The sequence below is a fragment of the Helicoverpa zea genome, chromosome 2 (assembly GCF_022581195.2).
Source record: "Helicoverpa zea isolate HzStark_Cry1AcR chromosome 2, ilHelZeax1.1, whole genome shotgun sequence".
In the NCBI taxonomy this organism is placed as follows: domain Eukaryota; kingdom Metazoa; phylum Arthropoda; class Insecta; order Lepidoptera; family Noctuidae; genus Helicoverpa; species Helicoverpa zea.
The window spans coordinates 8495027-8522159 of record NC_061453.1 but is presented as its reverse complement, the minus strand read 5'-3'; the positions used below and the strand labels follow the sequence as shown (position 1 = coordinate 8522159).

The 27133-nt window shown below is 36.6% G+C and overlaps 2 protein-coding genes across 5 annotated transcripts; both read right to left on the bottom strand.

Moving 5' to 3' along the window:
- Positions 1 to 2638: 2638 nt before the first annotated feature.
- LOC124636692 (extended synaptotagmin-1) lies at positions 2639 to 16134 on the bottom strand. Of its 4 annotated transcripts, none has more exons than XM_047172857.1 (24): positions 15814 to 16134; positions 15483 to 15587; positions 14254 to 14451; positions 13082 to 13123; positions 12665 to 12805; positions 12244 to 12320; positions 11994 to 12060; positions 11139 to 11284; positions 10742 to 10862; positions 10561 to 10624; positions 9870 to 9976; positions 7846 to 7940; positions 6449 to 6497; positions 6257 to 6346; positions 6088 to 6174; positions 5843 to 6001; positions 5457 to 5609; positions 5017 to 5191; positions 4475 to 4576; positions 4326 to 4401; positions 4125 to 4217; positions 3948 to 4044; positions 3427 to 3567; positions 2639 to 3176 (listed from the first exon to the last, which is right to left on the bottom strand). In XM_047172857.1, the coding sequence occupies exons 1-24, from the start codon at positions 15814 to 15816 to the stop codon at positions 3090 to 3092; spliced, it is 2475 nt and encodes an 824-aa protein (XP_047028813.1). In that variant the 5' UTR covers positions 15817 to 16134; the 3' UTR covers positions 2639 to 3089. The 4 variants fall into 4 exon arrangements, with proteins under 4 accessions (XP_047028813.1, XP_047028826.1, XP_047028827.1 ...); XM_047172870.1 differs by lacking the exon at positions 7846 to 7940 and adding an exon at positions 7212 to 7294; XM_047172871.1 differs by having other exon boundaries at positions 15888 to 16134.
- A 1548-nt stretch (positions 16135 to 17682) lies between these two features.
- Positions 17683 to 26839, bottom strand: LOC124636731 (NAD(P) transhydrogenase, mitochondrial-like). Its single transcript, XM_047172872.1, has 18 exons — positions 26682 to 26839; positions 25774 to 25929; positions 25129 to 25333; positions 24773 to 24982; positions 24620 to 24700; positions 24132 to 24277; positions 23131 to 23219; positions 22916 to 23000; positions 22431 to 22544; positions 21723 to 21889; positions 21475 to 21612; positions 20821 to 21038; positions 20298 to 20449; positions 19812 to 19965; positions 19559 to 19663; positions 19356 to 19475; positions 19140 to 19231; positions 17683 to 19052 (listed from the first exon to the last, which is right to left on the bottom strand). Exons 1-18 carry the CDS (start codon positions 26682 to 26684, stop codon positions 18906 to 18908), a joined length of 2382 nt encoding a protein of 793 aa, XP_047028828.1. The 5' UTR covers positions 26685 to 26839; the 3' UTR covers positions 17683 to 18905.
- Positions 26840 to 27133: the final 294 nt, after the last annotated feature.

The window sequence follows — 27133 nt, the reverse complement described above, 5'->3', positions numbered from 1 at the left end:
AATATTTTGTCATTCACGAGGCGGAATAGCCATAAATGCGTTTGTCTACAGAGGTTTCATAAAAAATTGGCGTCAAAGCTAAGAACTACCTATTTATCCTGATTTTTATTCACATTACATGGTCACCCTTAATGGCGACGTCCTAAGGAAAATGGAAAAGATGATTTTTTATCAGATATTGAATACATACAATTTTCATTTGTGCATGTATATTTAGTAGAAATTTATACTAAATGTTAGTGTCTTTATTTTTTTAATTCCATTCCGGTTTCAGGTAACCCAAGCATTTTCTCGTTTCAGAAACGTCAGGATTGAGGAGCCACTTAAAATACGTATTTTTACAAAATTCACTCAATTTTACTACTTTGTTTATGTACTACAAATTCAGACACACTTACTACTAAATGTTTATGGGGTGTAATTTGAATTTGCCACTTACGATTCATGGGAATTCACACTTTCATCGTATGGGTTAAGGTGCCGGGTGTTTTTCAGAAAAGAATACCCTGTGACGCACAGGAAATATTTTTTTTTTATTTCGTGAATTCTATTATATTTACTCTAATATTAAAGAATATATTGTTAACTAGCTAAATCTGCATTTTAAATTAAAATTATAAGATGATTTTAAGAAATATCAAAGTTTTTCTGTCAGCGTATGATGCATAGTATTCCTGAACGTCACAAAATATAATTAATTAAAAATAAAACAAACAAGTATTAAAACGAAATCAACTTATGGTAGCATAAAGATATACTTAAAACCTTTTAAAAACAAACAAAACGATAGCATAATTCTATAAGATTATTAAATAATCAGCTAAATAATTTCACTTTCGTCACTTCTTGGACACATCTCACTAGAAAAGTTGTTATTACTAATGATATCCGCTACAATTTCCAAAATCAAGCCTAGTGAGAAATTTTAGATACTAACAAAATACTATGATGCCAAAATAAACGCTATAAAATGAAAAATATATATTTTAAAACCATTTTTGTAACATCCAGAATATGGGACAGTGACTATTATGAAAATTTCGTGATGGATAAGAATAATTTGAGCAATGTCCACACTGCCGTTTTCAAAACACAATTACAAAGAATAAAGTATTAACTCACAATTTTTTTACATATAGACCTTTACACACACATATATAAACAAAACCGATTAAATGTAAGCCTTTTCGTTTGATACCTACCACACGCGCGGACAGGACGCTCCCATAAATTATTTAATTGTACACTAAGCTTTACAATTCAAGATCGTTACGATTTTGTTCCGGTAGTATGTAACGTGACGCACAGGAGGTGACGTTTTCATCTCACGAGACTTTTAAAATTGAAAATAACTAATATTTATTTAAACTACCTTGTTTTTAGCCTTACTAATCTAATAATGATGAGTTGTTTATGTTATACACAGTGTTATAGAGTTAAAAAAAACAATTTATTAACCTTTTAAATACTGCCACTATCCGGACCAAAAATTTTGCGCGCCGATGACGCCAACATTGTCGTCACAGTTTTCGCCTTAACTGACTTTAAAACGGCAATGGCGGAATCCTAATACGATCATAAAGTTGCCAAGAAGGTAGAAAAAACACAAATTAGTAGATTTTGTCTTCAGTACGATATCAAATTCACCGTGACGAAACCGGATTTTCCGGAACAATGATTTTCGTAGGACAACATTAAAATAATGATATTTCTTAAAATAACAATAAATTTATGGCATAAAAATTAAAAATACGTTTTTAGAAATACAGAGACTAAGTTCAAAAACTTAAACGTACCTAAAAACGAATATTTTAGAAGTTAGATGTATTTGAAATCTCCAAGAGCGCCATGGGACACACGATATTTATACGTCCTCTTCAGGTTTATTTTAAATATAAAAATAACTATCCACTTTTTATGCTACGTATCGATTTAATTGTACATTAAAATATATACCTAAATTAATCAAAAACTCACTTTCACACGTGCCATATAAAAAAATCAAAATAAAAATGTTTGAATGTGTGGGACAGGCCCATTTTGCTAGGGTCAAGTTTTCTGAAAAACACCCTGCCACATTAAAAGTATTGTATCTTCTTAAATATTAAAGGTACTGGAGTTCAATTTTTAGTACGCATTGCGCTCAATTACTACTAAATCATACAAAATTTTCAAGAATGTACATCGTATACTTTCTGTGTTCCAACGTGGCTCCTCAGTCCAAATATTTAGATTGAGGAGCCACCTTTGTGTTCATATAACTTTTGAACTATTATACTACAAATTCCAAGATTGAGCCTACAATACTTTTTAACGTACTACTAAATAAGTACAAAATTTCATTAAGATACAAAAACTGGCTCCTCAATCCTGATGGACATCATATTTTCCCAGCAAGCTATAGAAGAAAAAACCTATCTCTATAGAAGGCTATATCTCTTGAGTATTGTTATTCTATGGGCCACACTAGTGGCCATTTTCAATATTCTATGTATTGGTTACTTTATTCCTTGTCTGTAACTAATTCCCTGTGCGCCCTGCAGCCGCTCGCGTGTCTAATAGGGTCCATGATATGTGTGCTCAGAAAGGATCCTATAAACTATCTAAAAATTACGTAATAGTAATAAAATATAAATCATATTTTTAAATATTTATTCACGAAAATACACTTAAATGCAATATAAAAGTAACAAGAACGAAATATGAACTACTTCAATATTTTAATAAATAATATGCGACTCGATGTAAATGCTCTGTATATTTCATAAGTTTACTCACTTAATTAGTTTGACTTAGCGCGTCATCAGCAACAATACTCAATGTTAAAAATATTATTATCAGTTAAATACAAATATTGAAAGCTTTTAATAACAATGTAAACAAGTGTAAAAATACATATATTTGTTAATAGTTCAACATTGGTTATATTCCTAAAATATGAAATTACGAAAAGGCTTTAGCACAACATTCATGTCAAAATTAATTGTGACAGAAATTATCAGATCAGCAAATATGGCTTTTGCAATTTGCAAAATACAATAGATTCATAAGTACTTTCATAAAATATGTAAAATAAGTTTGTATGTCATCTAATCTCTAGGCGATGTCTCAGGCATAAGGTCAAACCACATAGTTTTTGCTTCGCGGAAGTCGTACTGGTTGAGATGGACAACAACCTGTAAACAAAGAATAATACGTAAGCATCAGATCATAAACAAGTCCCGGCTATCATTTGTATATCACTGGCAGTCGTTACGTCAGGAATACTGGCAACCCGCCTGACCAAGGGGTTGTCCAAATTACTAGGTTGAGGAGGTCATAAAGGCGGACTATTCCTGGAACTGGAGTCTAGAACCAACCCCTGGAAAATGCTAGGCGAAGATGGCTTGATAATCATATAATAATTATGTAGTCGATTTTATATACCTGTCCAATAACAGGGCTGCCGCCTAGGAAGCCTTTGTGCGTGGCGACAGTGACCTCCACCTGTCTGGAGTGCAGCTCCGCTAACGGGATCACCCACTCGAACTGCTCGTCATATTCCGGCATACAACTGTCCTTCACCACCTGATAATTGCAATACATGCAACAAATTATATTGTCAATTTAATTTTCAGGGTGCTTTCTATCAAATATTCCAATATTCTATAGTCTATATATTAAATAGTCAATAGTATATTATATATATATATATTATAATAATATTCAATGGTCTATTCTTATTAGAGACCAACTTAATAAATCCAAGTCTCTTCTTGACGAGCTGGTAAAAAAAAGACTTCTCATCTCAAATAAAGAATCCAGTTATAAACAGCTATTAGAATTTGATAGAAACGAAGCTTTGTTCTTCATTGAGAAAAGTTTGGAAGAAGAAAACATTCTGCGCGCACCCCAAATAAAATTGGGATAAAGGCAGGATGAGAATGATTGTTCTTTATTGCACTTACCACGGTTTTACGTTTCGAATCTTTGGAGCGGCCTGGTAACAAATATAACTTGACGTACGGGTCGGGCACGTTAGTCGGGTCCTTCAGAGGTATGTGCCTGTACAATTTATCAGAACATTAATTATTAACCAATCTTAAATAATGGACACTTAATTATATAAAGGTCAAATAACTCACATAATTTTGTGAACAACGACGAACAATGTTTGGTTTTGCATGCTGTAACGAAGTGACAGAAGTATACGCCCGAGTCCCGCCTCTCCCGCAGATCTGGAGAACACGTAATTTATTATGAGTATATAAAAATAATTACTGTAATTTAAGCAAACCTTTGACATTTTTTTTTTTGGTGATTTCAATGAATAAATATTTACATACGTAGTCAACGAAGAGGTTCTATGAACAAGTTTCGGTGAATCGCGACCAGTAGGAGGCTGATATTCTTGAGGTGTATCTGTTACAACATAATAAAAATAAGTTTATAATGTAATTTACTTAGGTAATTAAATACATGTTCTAGTTCTTACCAACTTCCTTTTCAATATGTTCTAAAGGCACAGACTTCTGAGAACTGCTGTCTAGGAGAGCATCTTCAATATTCCTAAGAACAGGTTCAGGGAGAACAGTGACTGCAACAAACGACATGAAACAAACATTAAATAGCTGTTCGCCATGTTTCCGAAATAGCAGATTAGCTTGCTATATAAGTGAAAATAAATTAAGAAGCAACCCAGTGCACAGTACAAATCAAATAACTAAAAATAATTGTAGAAAAGCAGAGCTGCTGCTGTTGCTGTTGTTTAATTCTAAAGAAATTCCTTCTAGCAGACTAGCTGCGCTTTCACCACATCAGTATCTAGAGACTAAAACATCTACGCCAGTGGAAAAGTCAACAAATTAGTCACAAATAGGTACAGCTCTTTTGTATCACGAAAGCAAGTTGGCCATACTTATGAACGTAAATCTACATGAAAAAAAAGAAAAAGAAAATGTATTTGTATTATGTACACACAAAAGTGTAGCTTTTCAGCTATAATGACATAAAATATGTTAAAGCTGTGTGAATCACCTGGGTCAGTTAGTGGAGGGACCGGTTTGTGCGTGTCTAGATCATCGACGGTGACGGGAGGGGAGGGCGGGGTGGCGGGGGGCGGTGACGGCGTCACGGCGGGCGACGGCTCCTTCGGTGCCTCAGCCACGGGCTCTTCTTCGTAATCCTCCTCTTTTATAGCCTCTTTCAATATCTATGAGGATGGAACAGTTACATATCATCACAAACTAGTAGTTACATAAAGTTATTAGCAACAAATGTTATAAGGTATACAATGAAGAATTTACCAGAATTGCTTTCCCCAAAAACAGTTTTACGTTAGGTGTGGTGTGCTAACATACCAATATTAACAGTGAATATCCTATGCATATTAATACTTGAAGTTAAACGGTGGATTTCAATAACATATAGCTAGATTATGGAAATTGGTAAATAATGAGTTAATAGGTTGAACTCACCTTCAGTTGTAAAGACATGATAATCTTAGACTCTGGGCCGGACCTCTGCAGCATAAGCGGCTGAGTTAACATACTCAGATCCTTTTGTTTCAGAAGAGATGAGATACCATACGTCAGCTGACCCAATTGACCTCCTGTTTTGGAGTCTAAGACCTGAAACAATTGAAAGTATTGAGTAACACACTATTCGATAAAATCGAAAAGATAAAAAAAAAAACACAGTAATCCGAAGTAAATATCGTGCTCAAGTGCTAAGTCTTCAAAGACCAGGGAATGAAAAATGCAATCAATTAGATTTCTTCCCAACTCCTCTCTCGCAAATGCAAAAACAATCAACAAAAAGTTTTCTATCTTCGGCTTTGACCACACAGTTCAACATGAATTACCTTAATCTCCAAGTTATCAATCTCTGGGTTCTGCACGAGGAAGGAGTATCCAATCTCGTAGACAGGGTCATCCGTCCTCATCTGCACGGCACTGGTCTCCGTCTTCTTGCCAACAGTCACCGTGAGGTACGGGTCCGGCCGAGACTGCGTGCGCGCGTTCTATTGACAAATATTTTATAATTAGAACCTTAAATATATGGTAGTAGAGTTCAATTTGGTTTGTCATCTTGAAAGGAATAACTTACAGGCAATTTCTTGCACGAATCGATGTACACGGATAGGACAGCAGAACTTAGTTCTCCGGTCTTGATCAGCAAGGTCTCAGATATAGCCTGGAAATACAATACATAAAAAATAAAGTTGCAAACATGAGATTAATGATTGCATATTTCATACTAATGTAGACACACTCACGCGACTAAGCTCCGATACATCAGAGGACAGGCGGTGCCATGACAGACGCAATTCGACCTTTCCATGTTTCGCTTGTTGAAGGGTTTGCCACTAAAATAAAAAAAAAATAGCTCTTATAATTATCTGTATTAATTCACCAAAATTATTATTTTATTCTTCTGCTCAGAAAGTTCATTTGAGGAATTCGCTTACCGTATCTAAGCGACCGAAGCGCACCACTTGTGAGATATCAAGTGAACACCTGAAATTATAACAAAGTTTAATTTCATTGTTCCAACAAGCCTGCTAAGGAACCTTCACATAGTCACCACAGTTAGCACAAATCAATTCACATGTTTAAGATGTCAAGTTCCAATAAACATGTTTTGGATGTTCAGAAAAGTTAAAAATTACTTTAATTTGGAAAGAACAAAAGGGTTTATAAAGAAATTTTTACCATTTTAAGTGGAAAAATGAAAACCAGTGCACAATGCAACATTTAGTGAACACAATAAGCAGTATGTTTAAAGATTGGAATACGGAAAAATTGCTTTGTGGACATACAGTCAGTCTGTTAGCAATAGCCTTAGGAATGCTCCGTGAGCTGTTACGTTCGTGTTATACCTCAACGTTAACGTATGATTGTGTAGTGTTACAACAGCCACCTAACATCTATTGTAAAGCAATGAGTGATATTTTAAATCCATTTGTGAGTACCAAACTCTAATGAGTGTTAAATAAAGTCGTACGTTAGTGGGCTACCGTGGCGCCGCGATGTGCAATGTGTGGTTATGTGTTAATGAGTGTCTTAGTGACGTTACAGCGCAATGTACGGGCAGCAGCATTAATTTCAGTTTCGTGTGCGCAGTACGTAAAGTACGTTCCGTGGTCGCTTTCAGTGGCAATAGTATGTTAGTTCACTGTGAGAATGTATGTACATTGTCAAATACAGTTGTGTTGCGTGGCAGCGACCGACCTGCCCAGTTTATCGTCTCGTCCCGTGCGGTCCCAGTCGAAAAGGTTGACGGCCAATATCGTCGCGCTGGTGCGGAGTATGGACTGTTACAACTCACCAAGTTATATACACGTACATATATGTATATTAAGCTAATATTAATAGTCAGGGGATCGGGAATCAGGTCTATGTTTATGTACATATTTTTGCGCATTAATTAATTGGTTCCAAGGTGTATTGTAAATACATGTTAAATATTATGACAAAATAAGCGCTGGTCTTAAGTTATTTGTAAATTAATTTTGTGAGTAGGTATTCCTATGTAAATGTGAGTTTCTTAATACATGAATACGATTAAGACTAATCAACTTGCCACTCCAATTATATTTCATATTGTATGTCCCCAATGTGTTCGGTATTCCTATTAAAGGCAAAAAACAATCTCAAACACAACAGCTGTAGGTATAAAATAGAACACCAAAGTAGTCAAAACCAAAACGAATCTTAGCATCACCGGCATGGCAGAATGAAAATGAAAAATAAAACTGATCTCGACTAGGCAACGGTGATAATAAGACTCAATATTAGAGGAACAAAAAATAACACGGCAATGAAGTGTCGCTAGTGTGTGTTAGCACGCTTAGCGGAGACGGACCTGCCAAGATAATCATCGTTCTGTATGCCCATGCCTGGGTCCCAGTCCCAGAGCTCGCACTGCAGCACTTGACTCTTCCTTGAGCTTATTAACGCCTTAGGACAAAATCACAATACAGCTACATATTAGTGTTATGCCAAAACAAGCCTAAACATTTTACTTATTCATAGAAATTTTGATAATTTTGATTAAATGTCAACCCAATTTGAACCTTAGACCATCTGGCAAGTTTATCGAATTTCATGAGAACGTTAAAGTTTCTACCAATTTCTCTAAATTTGTATTCTTCATGCCTGCATATTAGAAACTTGTGGAGAAGGGAGAGAAATAATGATGTATTAAAGAGTAATAGAAAACAATACAAGGAATATCTAACATACTCACCTTCACCGTTGGTAACTCGTCGGTAGGTAGGTACTAAAATCTAATTGCGCTATAACCACACATGCAGCTAAAATTAGGTTATTTGTAATGGGAGAACCTTGAATAATTCTTTGAAATAATTCACAATGAATCGGTAGAAATGGCGATTTAATTTATTTCAGGTTCCTCCACTATTGTATATTGAGGGACATAGAAGTAGTAGCATACCAAAGAGCTTAATGAGTCGGTGTGACATGACCTCACAAGACTTGTCTACACCAAGTTGGAATGACACTACTCTATCCCATCTTGTTAATTCTTTGCAGTACTATCAGTTAACAGTGGTAGGCACCATCACCTGACGTCCATGCCACTGCAACTGACAGACAAGCGTCGCAATGGCCGATGTAAAGCGTATCGGGACAGTTACAATGCGTGAAGCGAGTGCAACCATCAGCGTAGCATTATTACGGATTCCTGCGTCCCGCGCCCCGCTCTGCTTGCTCCCCCCCCCTGCCCCGTCACCGCGTGCACGTACTTACTTGCCGAGCTTGTCATCGTTGTTGCCCTCGTCCTTGTCGAACACTTCTATTTCCAACGCTTGGCCCAGAGATTGCATTATACGCGCCTGTATGCCACACGCGCATAGTCCGACGCAAACATAAGTGAGGAAAACAAAATCTTGTTCATAACTACTTACTTGAAAACATTCTACGACCATATTTGCGTGCAGAATACGCTCGCATTATACATTTATTTAAGAAGCATAATTTACAAAATTGTTAATTGTAAAACCTTGTTACTGTAGAGTTTCTGTACTATCATCAAATGTTTTTAAACTTCCCTCTGATACGAATAAAATGTTATAAAGACCCAATTTTATCATGCAAGAAATTAAAACCAAATAAAAGTCTATCAATACCTGGGCTTTTGAGTATATTATTTAAAAAATAGTAAGTAACCCTTTTAATGTTTTTATAAATACTTAAGAATAAGAATAAAAGGCATTCTACCTAGAAGAATGTTTATTGATTATTTACAACGAGCATGCGTATAACACATGGGAATTTTAGTAATTAACAATTTATTAACCGTAAGCCGACATAAAAACTATTTTACAATAAGCCACAGTTAAACAATAAACATTCTTCGTTATAAATAAAATATCTCGTTCAGTCATGCTCATTGCTGAAAATGCATTCGTATATTGAAATAGCAAAACATTGTTATTTACCAAAATGAGAATATTAGATTCATAGTATAACGTATTTTGCTACTTCAGTTCTGCCAGACAGCGTTCGAATTGCAATTATTCTCGTCGTGTAGAGAAATTAAAATAATGTCAAATGCACAGATAAATGAAAATTTGTGACACGCAATGCGAATTGAAAAAAGATCAGAAATGAGCTAAGACAAAGTACCTTACTTACCAAAATCCAAAACCCGATTAATTAAAATAAGCAAGCTCATCTCAAATGTTATATACCAACATTAAGAAAGGGGTATTTTGTGCTCGCTAAGCGAACTGTTGTTGTAAAATCTGTTAAAAATCTAAATAGGTATAAACACTACATATTGTATAAGTAATACCCATGTGCATACATAGTAAAACGAGTAAAAATAAATAAAGAATAGTATATATATGTTGTGTGTATGCTTACCTCGCACCAGAAGTCCCATCGTGGGTTGACGTTATTGTCAATGTGTTTTGTCTTCCATTGCTGGGCGCCCACTGTTATGATCGCGTACGGATCTGACTTACCCTTACCTGGATATCCAAAAAAAAAGTATTTTGTGTTAGAATCCAGAAAAACTTGTCCACCTTGCTTAGAAAACTTGCAAACAAGTGCATTTTGAGTGAAGTGGACTTTAACAGTCTTAGTGTGAACAGTGAAATCTCCTCCAAAAATATTTCATTGTTATGCAAATGTAAGGCAATTAGACACCGTAGTACAACATAAGTACAAGCTCCACAGTCCACACCTATATGCAATACAAATCACGTCATACTCAAGTAGCAATCTATCATCATTAATCGTACTTCGAGTGTTCACGTAGTGATAACAGATTGATTCGAACGTTATTACCTATCGGTAATATAAGCTACAGTTCCGCTTTACAAGAACGTGATCGGCGCCTAAAAGATAATGAAAACAAACACAAAATGTTTGGAATACGCAGAAACTTAACGATCATTATGTACACTCAAGGAATGTTTACCAGCAATAGTTGATATAAGCAAGTGGCTTTATCACAATATCATTAAGGTTCCGGACAAACGAATTCGGCTAAAATGTAAATCTATTATAAATACATAAGTAATGACTAGTGTAAACAATGAATAGTTCTTACCAATCATTGACATATCTTTCTTCATGAGATTCTGAGCTTGGACGAGATGAATACGAAGCACACCCTGCAAAATAAATAATTGAAATAAATGTTAACATTACTGAAAGAAAACTCCACAATAATGGAATTATATATATTTTTCTATATAATTATTATTTATTTTTTATAAATTGTAACCAACCTCAGGTTCAGGCATCCGCAAGTCAACAGTAGGTATTTCATCACTCAATTTAATTGGTAACTTATTTGGCAACACCATCATCTTAGCCACTTGCTCTACAATGCAACGACGAAGGATGTCACTGGAAAAATAATTGTTTATGGATATCATATCTTTGGATATCACAAAAAAAATTAACCGACTTCAAAAAAGGAGGTTCTCAGTTTGACCTAGAATTATGTATGTATGTTTGTGCGTAATCACGCAATCGCCACACGTTTGGCTAACGACGCTTTGATGCGATTTTCAGCATAGGTACTATTTATCACACTTACGAGAACGTTTTAGGTGCATATATTATTGACGGGCGGTTTAATTTTTCTGTAAATACTTTTTTCATTTTTGCATAGGACCTCACCTGAATCCTGGCATATCAAGGACATCAGCGGCGCCGACTAAGTTGAAGTCAATGGACGGGTTGTTCAGGAAGAATATCTGCAGTCCTCCTACTAAAGGCATCTTGGTGATGAGGGGCTTCATTACAATACGCACCATACCATGGATCTATAACACGGAACATAATGTATATCGTCGTGTGGGGTCTTTTTATTTAAATTATCGTATCTTAGAAGTAAAGTTCATACTATATTATTAAACAGGGTGTGTCGTTCACAATCACATTAAATCTAATCACATATACTTTATGATATTCTATGGTGAATTGTAAAAAAAATAAGCTAATCCATTCAGTGGTTTAGCTACAGGAGTCATTTTTCGTTTTTCTAATTTACAACATCATGTGTAAAGCAGATATAAAGTTAGGAGTATCGAATGTTTTGATCGTTGACAACTGTCAGTTTTCAAGGGAGAGTCTCAATTGTTTGTAATGACTGACTTTTATATGGTGTTCTAATTTTCGCACATTTTTATTCTATTTACTTTGTTCGAAAAAATCATTTATTTTTATTTTTACGTATTTTTCTTTTTTCTTTGCGTTAATCGACATATATTAACCAGTATATTAACGCATTTCATTTAATGTGATTGTGAACGACACACCAGATATAAGCGCCGACCCCAAAAAAAATTGAGATAAGGGCAAGGGCAAAATTCAGTAAATCGCCATACTTTTCGAGAGAATCTCTTATGTATATCGCATCTTTGAGGGAAAACCCTTTTTTACCAGATGTCATAAAAAGTGGTAATTTAGTAGAAATCGAACTAAAATAACAGTAATAGAAAACCAAGATTGAGATTAAGACTCGATTCCTACCTGAAGATCCTTAATTCCACCACGGATGCGTTGCAGAACAAAGGATATATCACAGTCACCTGCATAGCTGAAATCAATGCAAGCATCCATTAAGTAGGTACCACTTTAAAATACGGCATATATAACATTTTAGTGTGTGCAACCTGTCTCAAGAATTGGGCTATCAAATGAGAAAAGAATTCATTCAACAAACAAATTCGTCACACAGATACAGATAAAGTAGGTGAATAGTATTTGTAAGTTGACTCACAACAAGTCGACATCCATGATGATTTCATCCCTGGACAAGTTCTTATCGTACACTTTAACACCGCCAACTCGCGGCGCCTGAAAAGATTAAACTCCCGTCAATACAATAAAACTTATACACCACTGACGTCATTAACAACGTGGAAAGTCAATAGCATAATAACCTTTTTCTTCTTACCTACATGCATTTTTATGATCATTATTTGAAATGGAATTTTACTATTTGAACTAGATAGGCGAGTTAGCTATTTTTACTTCGAAATGATGTCATAAAATGCATGTACGCAGTTTATTTCTCGATCCACTTCAGCTTCTCAAGTGCTTGTTATTATCATAAGACATTGATACAGGAAATAACGAATATATATGAAGAGAGCTGGAATTCCAAGGAACACTTCAACATACTATAAACAGGTACTTACAATAGTACCGAGGATCATACGTTCGAACTTAAACCCGGAAAGCTTGTAGTTGGCCAGGCTCTCCGCCACCGCGGGCTCGATCGACTCCTTCAGCAGAATACGAGCGTACGAGTTCACATTTGGCCATACTTGCAGTAGAATCTACAAAACATTCGTCTATGTTAGAGAATTAGCATTTGCATACAGCAACGAATTCCACTTGTCTATCATCGTCCGGTAGCGTCAGATGTGACCTTAGAGTTCATAAATAGAACAGAAATAAGTTTGAAAAATAGTCATAGATTATTCACTCAAAGTATCATAATCAATAGTTGAGCTGCAAATAAATTAATAGCGTGGGTGAGCAACAAGATATATGCGAGCACTAAATGGTTGTAGGAGGCAGCTTAGTTTACTAAATTGCTATACATTACATACCCTATTCAGCCATTCTGCGCGTTCCACGTCCGGGAAGAACACCTGGAAATGTTAATAGTTGTCACTATTCATAGAAATGAAACTGAAGACAATGGTAGTGATGTCATCACATCGACACACTTTGCCATCAAAGCTTTTAAGGGTTTTCGTTCCTCGAAAGAAAAGAGCAGATTCCTTAAAATATCAATTTGTAGTTCGTCTGTCCGACTATCATGATTCACGGTCTTTTATTTCGGAAGTATCGAGTTTAAATTTTATTTAATCGTATACTCAGGCCTACGGTCCTATGAAGTTGTAAAAAAAATCGGTGCGGGCGCTTATTCGGCAACAGACGCATGTTTCTAAACTGTCGAGGGACTTTAGACCTGTAGGGTACTTCCCTTTTGACCTAAAACCATGACATTATCCAAATAAAAGTACAAAAAAGAATCTTAAAACTATGGGTACTACTCTGTTTTTATATGGGACCGAAATTTCAAAATGTGCGTAAGAAGTGATCGATTGCATAATGACACATGGAGGCCAACAACCTAGTTTTACCGTGTTCATTTATGGCGTGATTGACCTATTGGGTAAAAGTAGCACAAAAACAAAATATCCATTTGCTTGAGCAAGTATATTTATATTTTGCCGATACGACAGTTCGTGTTGTCGCTTTTCTGTACTACTTTTTTTACTGGAATTCGCTATCAATTCGATCATTGGAAATATCGATTTTCTGCTTTCTACTAAATTGTTAGGTACAATAGAATTAGATTTATCTGGGTTGCTCTGTCTAGGTTTCACACCGATTTTATATTGGTACCTAATGACTCTTTAACATGATATCCTTTTGAAATAACCATATACAAGGTTGTTAGGCACCAAAAATAAATTGCTCTATAATTGTTAAGCTGCTAATCGATTATCCCATAACATCCCGCAGGTGACGCAATTGCATACAAACAGGCGACCAATGGACTATGCAGTATACACAGCAAAAGAAGGAAAATATTTACAGAAAACTAAGTAGGTTACTCCATCAGTTAATTTATTTTTGGCGATGATCCAAATCACGAAAATCGCAGTAACACAGGACTTTCTAGGTATTAGATAAAATGTCGATCAATAGTAACTTTGTTGATATGAAATTCTGTTTCAGCAGACATCGATAAAAGGTTGTAATATCTTACCCATGCCGGCAAGTCGTCAAGCTTAGCCAAAACAACATCTTTCTCGGAGGATGAGGCGGCGGCCTTGGCCAAGTTGCGCCGGTATTCGTTCTCCTTGCGCCATTGATCGCGCAGTACGGACAATATAACGGGCCCGATCAGCCACGCCACGCTCCATTGCATGTACCCCACCAGGTACACCACGCCGACTATCGACACCTGCACCAAACGTTCATCAAGCATACCTAATGCACTGCACTATAAACACTGAACTCATATTCATTAGAACTTTTAATTTAAGAAGCAACTACACTCTCTTTCATGGTAATAATAGTTTTACTATCACAATCTTGATTAAACTAATAATAATACTCAATTTAAGTACAAAAGAATGATAAGATTAGTTCAATAGTATTCTATTAATGCAGTCTATTATGCTTATGGATTGGTTTTTGTTCATTAGGCAATTTTTGACTGTTTTTTCGTTCTGAGTAGTCATTAAAATGCCTGAGCAGATTTTTATGAGATTTTAATCACCTATGTTTTTAAACATGTGGAGCAAAAACTGAAGTACATGAAGTATTTTTTTAAGTAAATACAACATAAAAAATGTAAATATTTTTTTTTTTGTAATTGAATGTTATTTTATAATAACATACATATTTATGTAGCTTCTTCCTCATTCCATTTTAAACCAGTTATTTTAGAAACATTGTGCCCTCTGGGAAAATTATTCTAGAGCATGACATCATGCTTATGTGCTATCCTGCATGTTATGTGTAAGTTATGCTAATGTGTGTTTGTATTCATTAGCTAAGGAGTGAGGTGTGTGCTGCCAATTACTGATAAGCTGTGCTTACCTCATGCTCAACACATTTCTATTGTTTGTCGACTTGATGTCATTTTGAATTTTAGTACAAGAAAATCGGGAAAGGCTAAGCACCTGGTGCAGCACAAAAAACCTTGTGTCAGTGAAAAAAAAATCACAATTACATCATGAGAATCAGCCAAATGACTCAATATTTTATTAAGACAATGTAGTAAGTAAAAACTTCCAGCTCATAAAATAAACAACAGGAACTAACACTGTAAGGTTGAATGCCCAACTTATGATTCAAAGCACAGCATTTCAAGGTCACCGTTGACTCATACTAACAACCCATTTGGACAAATATATTTCATGCATTGATTCTAATCACAATGTGCTGATGATGCCATCAACTTTTTTTATAAACATAAATAATACGTACCTTCTTGAAGAATCTGTACATCATGGAAAACACATTGCCATTTTCTTCACTGCTTGGAGGCAGGGCCGGCTTACTTGATGACACCATCTTCTTCTCATCACTTGCCTATCAATGTAAGAATATTATAACATTCAATTTACAACTCAATACCTACCTAGTTAAAAAGAAAATAAGACAGGTTCATCAAAGAAATGGACAGGAAAACCTAAAAATATTTCAAAACGAAACAACTCCTTAAAATAACTAGTTTAGTACTCAGGAATAAGAAGTCATTTTTATTTATAGACTGAGTAGATATTTTTATGTATAAAATAAAGTTTCTAAAACGTACCATGCCGAGAACTGGAGTGTAGAACTTGAAAACTAAAAACAACTAAACAACACAAGAATAAACCCAATGATTACCAAATCTTAATTTCCTGGCGCGTCTAGCGCATTGCACTCCGCAATACTTTTGTCTAATTTTATTTCATTCCTTAGCTTAATATTTGTTTTGTTTTAGAAATATACGACAAGAAGACGGATTCTATAATTTTGTGGATTGAAACACTCCGCTACGGTACAGCACAGCACCGACTCAAACAAATAATTATGTTATCGATACGACGACGAGGCGGTATCGTGTGTACCTGTCTGTGAACATCTGAACATCTGTCTGTGCTTCGCTGACTTTGACAGTTGATAACTTTTGACACATGTATCAAATATGACAATATGACTTTGTTTATGCCACAGCTTATTTATATAATTATTAAAAATGTCGTGATGGCCTCGTGGGTAATGGGTTCAATTCCCGGTTAAGTTAGTTTGAACTTGCTAAGTATATCTTAGACACCAATGACTATGTTTCGGACGGCACGTTAAACTGTAGGCCCCGGCTATCATCGAACATTTTTCCCAGTCGTTATGGGTACTCAGAAGCCACTAAGTCTAACAACCAGTCTTATCAAAGAGGTATTGGGTTGCTCGGGTTCTACTACAACTAACTAGGTTGAGGTTGTAAGAAAGGCAGTCGCACCTTGTACAACACTAGTATTTAGCTGTATCCAGTTAGACTGGAAGTCAATCCCAACACAGTTGGGAAAAGACTCGAAAGATAATGATGTTATAATTATTTATGTCATGATTGTTGTGTAATAACAACGAGTCTTCTCGCTCTGGATCATGGCTTAAACCATGGATGGTTGCGAGAGGTGACCGACACCAATTGCTGCCACGAGAATGCGGCGGTGCTCCTCCTAGCAAGGGCGCACCTCAACCGTGTACTTGAGGCCGTCCGCACGCACAGTGACCTCATGCATAAAGGTACCTCGAGTTTACGTACGGATGGATGCATGATGTACCAGAGTCTGTGCAGTTATATAGCTTATGCATTATCACAATAAAATACATAGGCTACTTTTTATCCATTTGCAAGTGGATTTCTCGGGACGAAGGTGAAACCGCATCTAATGCATAGTAGGTATGATTTTCGCCAATAGAAATCCTCTAGCGAGTCTAGCTACCAACCTCTCATGCAATTTTGTTTTAAGACTATTATATAGTACTTCTTGATAATAATTTGATTGATGATAATCTCTGACATTTGAAATATTTTGGTGATATTTTGTAAATAGATTATGCGATTGGGTACTAATTACATAAATTATTTGGTGTTTTTCAGGCTATTCAGTATTTAGGTAAGCGAAGATATGTCCGAAATAAACAATATAACTTTTTTAAAATATAGATCAGAACTTGAAGACTCCGAGTTACAACTTGCAGCGGATATTTGTAACAACGGTATCGTCGCTAACCAAAATTTCGATCTTCATAAGAAATTATTGACTACTTTTGAGGGTTTCATACAACAGCTCGATGAGCTTTTTCAGAGTTTAAGAGCTGAAGAACGTTCTAGATCTAATGGATATATCCCCGAGTTTACGAGCTATCAAGACATCTGTGAAAAGTTACGCCTGGAGGTTTTAATTGCGATCGACAAACTTAAACTATCTTCCTCTAAAGGAGCCAGCTATAACGAAAGTAATATCGAATTTTTACGCAAGATGAATAATTTGAAATACCAGCTTTCAGATATTAGAAGCCAATATCATAACGCAATCAAAGACTTCGACTTTAGGTTAGAGGATGAGCCGGATGAACATAATGAAGATGAAAATTAGTTTTAAAAGTATGAATGGTAAATAAAAATGTTCAGAAATATTTTCAGGTCATTGTTTATTTTTAAAAGATACAATATAATCATAGCAAATAACATTCCACAGTTATTGCAACCCTAACCAACATAATTTCGTATACTGAACCAATGTTTGATTTTGATAAAATGCAGCTTACACCCAATGATCTAGCGTCGTGAACTAAGTACTTATATGTAAGAACATACTATAATTATTCTGTTGGAATGATATTGTTCATATAGTACTAAATCATGGTTGACATAAGAAACATGAAATTAAATCCAACACAATATAAGATGGTCCAATAAAATCTGTTACCCATAGGATAATCTCACATCTATGTTTGAAGTTAAAAACAAACATCAAATACAGAGGTATATAAAAATCTCAATTGTTTCAACATAGTATAATTCAAATATGAATATATTTACACAATATAAAAAATTTCAAATGCAATTTTATTAAAAATATTATTAAAATAGTAATTTCATAAAAGCTTATAGACTAGCTGTTAAGAGATACTTGAATTTAAGAACATTAAAGGCACATTTGTTTCTTAATATTAGCACAGGCATCGACATTCAGGCGAAAAGGTCCCGCCTCGTTATAACTATTCAGTCGCAAAAGTAGTAAATATATTATGACACTGGATTGTAAAGAACACAATAAAGTGACTTTAAAGTACATTTTGCATTGTTTTTCGAGTTAATAAAGACGATTTATACACGTAAAATATACAAATCCTACACAAATCGTTGTACTCCTTTATAGATATAAGGATTGTTTTGTTTTAAATGGCGTCATAATTTTACAGTCTTGATAATGAGCATAGAAAAGAACACATAATAACATGCTTTCTAGACAGTTAGTGGTTATTCATAAAAGGAATATATCGGTAAAATAAATGCAGCTCCTCAACCAACCGTAGTGTTCATAGACTGCATGTGATTATGGAAAACTTGTGATGTTAGTACGATATATTTTACGGTCAGTAATAACAGATCTCCATTAAATTCTTCCATAAAAAAGAACTTAGCAAATGGAGTGTCAAAAATTTTACAAAAACACTCATTATTCAGTGTTTGCTGTGATGTGTTACAAATAAAACCAAAAGTCTCTCAAAATAAGACTGACAGCAAGATAAAATATTTGAACTAAAAATATCTCTAATTAGGCAGCGACTTCTCTTATGAGTAGCTGCATAAGTACAGATATTTGGTACAATAAATTATAGTCTAGCTACAACTTAACTGGTGAGATGTTTGATACGGTCGAGGAGTGCATCGCAAGTCTTCTTGGCGTCTCCGAGCAGCATGGCTGTATTGTTGTTGTAGAAGATGGGGTTGTCCACGGCCGCGTAGCCCACGCCCATCGATCGCTTCATTACTACCACCTGGCGTTACAAGGGGAAGGACATAATGTAGATTCATTTTTTTAAATATACTTCATCAATATTCTAGGTGATTAAAAGAAAGCTTACCTGATTCGCTTTCCAAACTTTAAGTACAGGCATGCCCGCGATGGGTGACTGGGGGTCGGTTTCCGCAGCACTGTTTACTGTGTCGTTGGCACCTATGTAAACGATTAAACATTAGTATATTGTTGAAACGGAAACAAGACAATAGGTCATATTCTTAAGTCATGGTAAATGACTTATGAAGAAATAAACTTTTGTCAAAAGTTCAAAGCGACTTACCAATGACCAACACGAGATCAGTTTCAGGGAATTCATCGTTGATTTCCTCCATTTCGAACACGTCATCATAGGGTACTCCGGCTTCCGCGAGCAAGACGTTCAACTGTCCCGGCATACGACCTGTAAGCAAAAAAATTATATGCTAAATCTATTCAGCCTTTACCAAAGAAATAATTAACAAGAAATAAAGATTATGAATGTACCTGCGACTGGATGGATGGCGAAACGCACTTTCTTTCCAATTCCTTTGAGAATATCGACTAACTCAGCAATAGGATATTGGGCTTTTGCTACACATAGACCGTAACCTGAAAAAAATATTCATTTTAATCAAGCATTAATTAGTGGATGAGGAACATCAACAGAGGCGCAACTAAGAAACTTAAAAAAAAATCAAGAAAATAGTTTTCACAGTAGCTCATTCAAGTAACTACTTCATATTGTAAAATATCTTACCAGGAGTAATAATAATATTAGAGGCACGATGAATGAGATCCGCAGCGGAATCCACATTGACTTCCGTGTGCGTGGCGCCGGCCGGTCGCGCCGACCCACTGCTCGTCACGCCGTACCCTCCCAAGATCACATTCGGTAGAGACCTGTTCATGGCCTGAAAAGTAAAATTTTTAAATGAAGCCACGTTAATAGTTCCACTTTCGTGTCTAAGAAGTAGTGATAAAGTTGATAGTAATAAAGACGAGCTGTTTTCCCTTGGTTTCACTAGCGACCCGTGAGAACTACTTACTGCCCGTACCCAGATAAATATAGCCTACATTACTTGAGGATAATGCAACTTCCCAACAGTGAAAGAATTTCTCAAATCGGTTCAGTATTTGCGCAGCTATCACAAACAAACAAACCATCAAGTATAGAAAAAATATTGTTTTCAGACATTACAGAATATTGTGTTATTGAAAGACATATTTTATGTGACCAACTTACCTTGCACATAATATAGGACAGGATAGCACCGGAGCTGCCGATGAGAGCGCCGACGATAGTCATGAGCGAGTTGTTCAACATGAACCCTTCAGCACAGAGCGCCCAGCCAGAGTAGCTGTTCAGTACCGTTATCACGACGGGCATGTCCGCACCTGTTAATGTTACAACAAAAAAATGTTAAGCAGAAAATTATGGCTTATAAAATTATCCCTGCAACAGTGGATGGATGTCGGCTGTCCAAAGCCACGGCCTACGATCAACAGAGGGCAGCTTCTTCTTCTCCCAGCCATGTTCAAGTTATTTGGGGTTAGCGCAACATGTGTTCCGCTTCCATTTGTCTCTATCAGCCGTCAGACTAACATAGACTCCCTTCTTATTCATATCCTCTTTCACGCAGTCAACCATCTTTTCAAACTCAAAAACGTTTATTCAAATAAAGCTGGTAAATCAGTACGAAGCCGAACCCAACATAGTTGGGAAAGTGCCTCCATGTACCTCTGAAGTAAATAAGACAACGACGTACCTCCAATAGCAGCGGTGAGGGTCAGTCCCTGTATGCCGCTGAGTACAGCAGCAGCGGACAGCAGCGGCAGGCCGGGCACGTCGGGGAAGGCCAGCAGCGCGCCGCCGCAGCCCAGCGAGCCCGCCAGCAGCCCCGCGTTGATGGCATGACGGCCTGGCAACAGCAGCGGCGCCGATGACAGCGACCCTTGCAGCTTGCCGTACGCTACTAGTGAACCGCTGCAAGCGAAAATGTATCTTAACAGCTTGTTATTAAGGTTACTTTTTAACCGTACCTTTTATGTGTGGATTTTTTCAATTTATTTTGAAATATGGAATCAAAACAAATTACGATCGCAAAACTAAAGCCGTTTTGGTTAATCTCGCACCACTATATGCATATTGACGTAGTATTTTGTGGTGGTATTTGTGGCACAAAAGGCAAATAGTAATTTGACCTGTAATGACCTTTCAAGTGGATTACTTAGGACTTCACATAACATTGGTTAGCATATGGTCAATTTCACACGTAAGTACAAATTGTTCAGCTTGTTTAGTTGTAAGTGTTTGTTCACGTGTGTTTGCGACGGAGGACGATAATAACAAGATGTTATACATAAACTCATACCTCTCATTTTTAGTATGAAAGAAAAACTCCTTCATAAGAACTACTTACGTGAATGTAATACCACCGATGTAGGTGCCGAGGAAGAGGGAAGTCTTCAGAGTGGCTGCTGTAGGGTCCATTGCCATCGCAGGGAAGTCGTGCATGTATGTGGCGAGGCAAGTCAGAACTGCTGCCATGCCGACAAGACTGGAATACAAAAAAAGTATAAAAATATATATATATCTGCAATCCACCTTAATAGTTCTCGTTTTCAACCAACAGACAATCAATTCTGTTTGGTTAAAAGATTACGTTACCTGTGGAATCCAGCCACGAGTTGCGGCAGGTCAGTGATTTCAATCTTCTTGGCAATGGTGCTGCCAATAAGACCGCCAATACCAGCCACTCCCAACATTTGTGCCAACACTGGGTGACTTGGAGTAAGCATACCCAACGTCGCTGCTATTCCTCCTGATACACCAATCTACGAGACAAATCATGACGCTAAATATTTTCCAAATTAAATCCTATCATTATTTATATATGTTTTATGCAACCTCATATTACTAAAGTGTCATCAAGGTGAAGTGCCGAGCTTAACCCAAGTTGCCTCGTTGAATAAATTATGTACTGAGTTGTATAACACTAGCTAAGACTTAAAAACTAATGTCTATATTCAAGCACAGCGGAACTGGACAAAATTGCTGCATCTTTTTCGACGATAAATTCGAATATAGGAAATTCAAAACAAAAAAAGAGAACTATTTACACCAAAAAAAGTAAATAACAAAAAGGTTTATTAATAGGATGATGCAGCAATTTTGTCATGTTGTTCAATGATGTCTCAATGTCTTTACAATGTTCATTAGATCAAGACTAATGCCATCAAGATTACAATGAGCGGGTCTTGGGCCGAGTCTGTAGCTGCGGTCACTTGCAACATAGATGTTATGAAAGCCTTTTTCTAATCATCGGTTGCATGTTTAAGTTTATTAGTTTATCTATAAATTGTTAAATGTTTTTACCATTCCTAGGTAGTTTCCTTTGCGAGCTGTGGTTTGGGAGCTAAGTCCGGCGAGCGCTCCGACGCAGCATAGAGATGATGCTAGGTAAGCCATCTGGTGGACTTCAGGGTAACCCTAACAAAAAGAAAATAAAAAATCGATTTTATTCTTAAACACATTTTCTTTTCTGTAACAGAAGTTGTGCCTTGGGGAAAATTCTTTTATGGTTTTTCTTACAACGTCAGTTCCATTTTGGGTAAGATGTAACTCTCGCACAATCATGCAGACATAAAGTATTTGTTTTGAGTTTTAATATAACTCGCCAAATTATATCTGCCAATTTCGGCAGAACACATATTAATATTATAACAACCTATTATAACAGTAGAAAACAATAGAGACATAAGTGCAAAACGGTTCAGTAAGTATATAATCTGCGTTAATATCGTTGTATGTAGGCAGACTAAGCTATAACAAATATTAATGTTCTATTGTTGTAATGTTACCTGCATAGCCGTGGTAATGTAGCCGCCTAGCAGCGCTGCCGCGGGAATTCCATACAGGTAACCGTATTCTGGCGGGTCAGTTGGCCTATTGTGAAGATAAATCATCATACAGTTTTATGTTTTAGAATATTTTTTTTCCCATGGTTTCACGGAAAATATAGGCTTCATTACCTGGGGATAGTCTCTAAACAAAGAGTTAGCATGTCTATACATACCTTTTGAACATGTCCAACATGCGCTGCGTGACGAGGAAGCCGCCGAATACGTTGACAAATGATATGAGCGCCGCTGTGCTGGCCAGCCACTGTTAGAATATATTGTTTAATATAATACTACATGTTTACTATGATTTTGTTCTTGTTCACATCTCTATAAGTCATTAAGAAGAGACCTATGTTCATAGCTATACATCAAAGCTTTTGCTATATTTAGAAAATGTGTTTTATATTCCACAGTACAATGTAAATGGCATAGTAAAATTTCATTTCTAAAAAATCTTCTAAATGTATTATTGAAGAAAGTATATTTGGCTGTATAGATAAGTCTAAATGACTAATTTAGTGCTCGAACACTATTCAGTATAGGCAACAACAATGGTCTATTTAGTTCAATTAGCAACTTGATTCTTTTAATTGAGCTCAATAAAAACGGTAATTGCTTGTAAACAATAGTTCTCTGATATTGTTGAGATGGGAAATGTCAGGTTTACATTTATATTTAGATTTCTATTTATACTCCAAACCATCTTTGTGTGAAAGTTTTCTAATTTGCAAAAAAACAGCTACTAACTACTTTTTACTATGTTGGGACATAATAAAATAGAACAGTGCGTCCTGTGTGGCCCATCAATGCGAACGCGAATGCGAAGCGAATAATTCCCATGTAGAATTATTTTTAGGTGTTCGTTCTAAGGTGTACGTATACCGACCGATTGTTGTTTTTGCATCACATCGCGGCGTTTCAAGTTCGTATCCAAATCGCTCACATGGGGCGCTCCATTATACAAAATAGTAGGTACACAAATATAGGAACGTAGAACATAAACATTCACCGTCTTACCACAAAAACTTTTTAACGTCAGTTTAAGACTTGTCTAAAAAAATGTCAAATTATGACGTTGACATATGGTTCATTTTGGAGCCACATTTTTTTTAGACAAGTGTAAAACAGTGGTTAAAGTTTTTGTAGTAAGGCCATCAAAGTTTAGCTTAATTACCTGTACAGGTGTCTCGGGCACATACCCGCCGCCCATCAGCAGCAATCCACCGACGGCAGTGATGCCCGACACGGCGTTGGTGACGGACATGAGCGGCGAGTGCAGCGCCGGCACCACGCCCCATACTGTGTGGTAGCCTACCACGCCTACAATAGAACAACATTTAGGAAGTGTTAAAAATAGTTAAAGAATGTCAGGATATTGTTATACGCTAGATTTTGCATGCGTCTTCTTGTACCTCACTTAGATAAAAAGTTGATAGTCTCCATTTTCAGGATAACACCTATCTCCATGCTAAAAATCTCTATAAGTTTAGCAGTTCTATAGATCTGATGCAAAAATGAGATAACTGCTTATAAGGAGAGTTGTTTACGGAGGCTTTTCATGCGGAGTGATCAGCACGACTAATTTCGCACTATGTTACCCTAGCGTAGACGAATTTTAAGTATGTGTGATCTAGCCTGGACTTTGCATTGTATTTTATTTACCTGATAAAGCGAGTGTAGTTGTCATCGTGGTGAACGCCGGGTTTGGCGATGCTATTCCCAGACCAATGAGGCCGGCCAAACCTGAAAAATACGTCAGTTAGAGGCGCATTCTAATGGCAGTGATGTTCATTTGTTCTTTGCCTCATTACCTACCTGTAGAGTATAAGAAAGCGTCCTTTAAGGTGTCGTTGAATGGGTTAGGAGGTTCAGCCTTAGCTACTGCGGCGGGGGCAGTGCTGGCTGCTTGAACTGATGCCATGCTCGGTGGAGGAGGCGGCGGCCATAGAAGCTCTCCAGCTTTCAGGACTATAGCGCCACGGGTCACTTCATCTTCCAAATTGATGTGGAAGTGATCATTGGTACCTTTAGACCAGAAGAAATTTTATTCCAAAAATGCATTTGTAAATTATTTTCCGAAAATGTCAGTTTAGCTTGTGACTTTTCGTAAATATTTTGCAGCTGTAAACCTTCTTTAACATCCTTATCTTATCAGTTGGAGCAATATTTACCTAAACTAAACAGGAACCCAGAGATGTTATTAGCATATAGCGTGGAGGCGTGTGCTGGCATGCGACTGGGCATGTCAGTGAGACCGATGTGCGTTACTCCGTGCACCTTGACGATCTCGCCTTTCTTTGTGGTCTGGACGTTGCCTCCCATCTCTGCAGCCAAATCTACTATGACACTGCCGGGTGCCATATCACGGACCGCATCCTAGGTCAATAAAAAATATTGATACATTTCAATTTGTTCTCTTATAACATACATTTAATATGCATTATGTAAGTCGAGATTAAAAAAAGGCATCATTATCAAGTGCAATCAAAATATGTTTATCATGATTCCGCGCCCATTATTAAGATATAGGCACTGCATTGCGCGTACTCTTGCAAAAAATGCTATTTGCGTGAGCAACGTTATAAACATGATATTTTTAACTTTGCACAGCGATTCCATGTTCCATTAAATGTTTTAGAACGGTGAAAAACATCAGTGTAATGTTATCAGCCGCTGAATTTTACAGCGTAGTTTAAAAATGTAACCCCACGATAGATAACACGATGATATTACACGTAGTTAAGTATACATAAATATTATTGACTTGAATGGTTATTCAATAATTAAGTTATGTAATTTCTTGAAAACGTGCTTACCTCAAGGATAAGTACAGGTGCTGGTTTGCCAGGAATTAGCGCAGTACTGATGACCACATCAGAAGTCCTGGCCTCCTTCCCCAGGAGAGCCCTCTCGGCGTCAAGGAACTCCTGACTCATCTCCTTGGCATATCCACCTACTCCAGCGCCTTCCTCCTAAACATCGTAAATAAACACCCATTAAAGCGGTCATTGACCTTGACAAACGGTGGGCGTGTATGTTTTGAATAATAAACCGCCTAACTTTTTTCGCCGTTGAAGATATAAATGGATTCCGAATTTCCATAATTTTAAAGTTAAAAACAAGTTGGTGTTTTTTTACCTAGCTTCTATCACATTCTATGTATTTAGTTTATCAGTCGGTTTATACCACGTAACACGTCACCATGCCAACGTCTCGTTAGTGGTGTTTATTATCATTACAATATTTGCCAATAAACCAAAATGAAATGTTCAAGGTTCGCAACATGAAAACAAGTTTTAATAAGTCGTTCGACTAGTCAAATTGGGGGAGTGACAGTTGCTAGTAGACGGAATAATAAACACGCTAGACATCGGTCTGACGAGAATTTTAATGTTACTATTCGGCGTCTAGATTCGGTGTAAGATATTTCAACTTTGGGTTCTTTAGAGGCATGACAAATATTTATACAAATGTTTTGGGGCAAACATTCAATTAACCAGTTCATTGATAATATAAAAAGATGAAGCATGCCAGAAACTTAACGAAAGAAACAAAACTAAACTAGCAAATCACGAAAAGATAACATAACTCCTCAAGGTTTGGTGCATTCAATGTTGCAAATTTACATAAGATTTAGCGAAACAAAACCAACTTTACAAATAAGGTGAATAAATATAACGTGACTACGTATCTAGAACTACGAGTCATCTGATCTGGAAATTACCATTGGCGATAGCAGCCAAGGGCAGGGTGGACGCTGCACCCCAACCACTAGGATTAGGGTACAGCCACCTCTGTAAACAAATAGTTTTATAAGCACAAGTCTCCTGATAACACACGGACAATACACGTGGACATCGTATACAAGCCTGCGGTCACACGACAAACGTGACACTTATACTTTGACCACAGACATCGCCGGTATGTATGCACACAATGTAACTTGTGAGATGTACGCATCTCATGCGCAGATATAGGTCACGCAGCGACAGCTCATTATATTCAGTATAATGTTTCACAGTTCAATGTACATTTTAATACATGTATTACGTTATTAGCTGCAATAATTACAAGTTACATTGATCTTGCTCCCTTTTAAACACGAAACAGCTTCAGCGATAACAAGTAATCAGTCGCACTAGAGAAACATGTGATCGTTATTAAGTAGGTGACAAC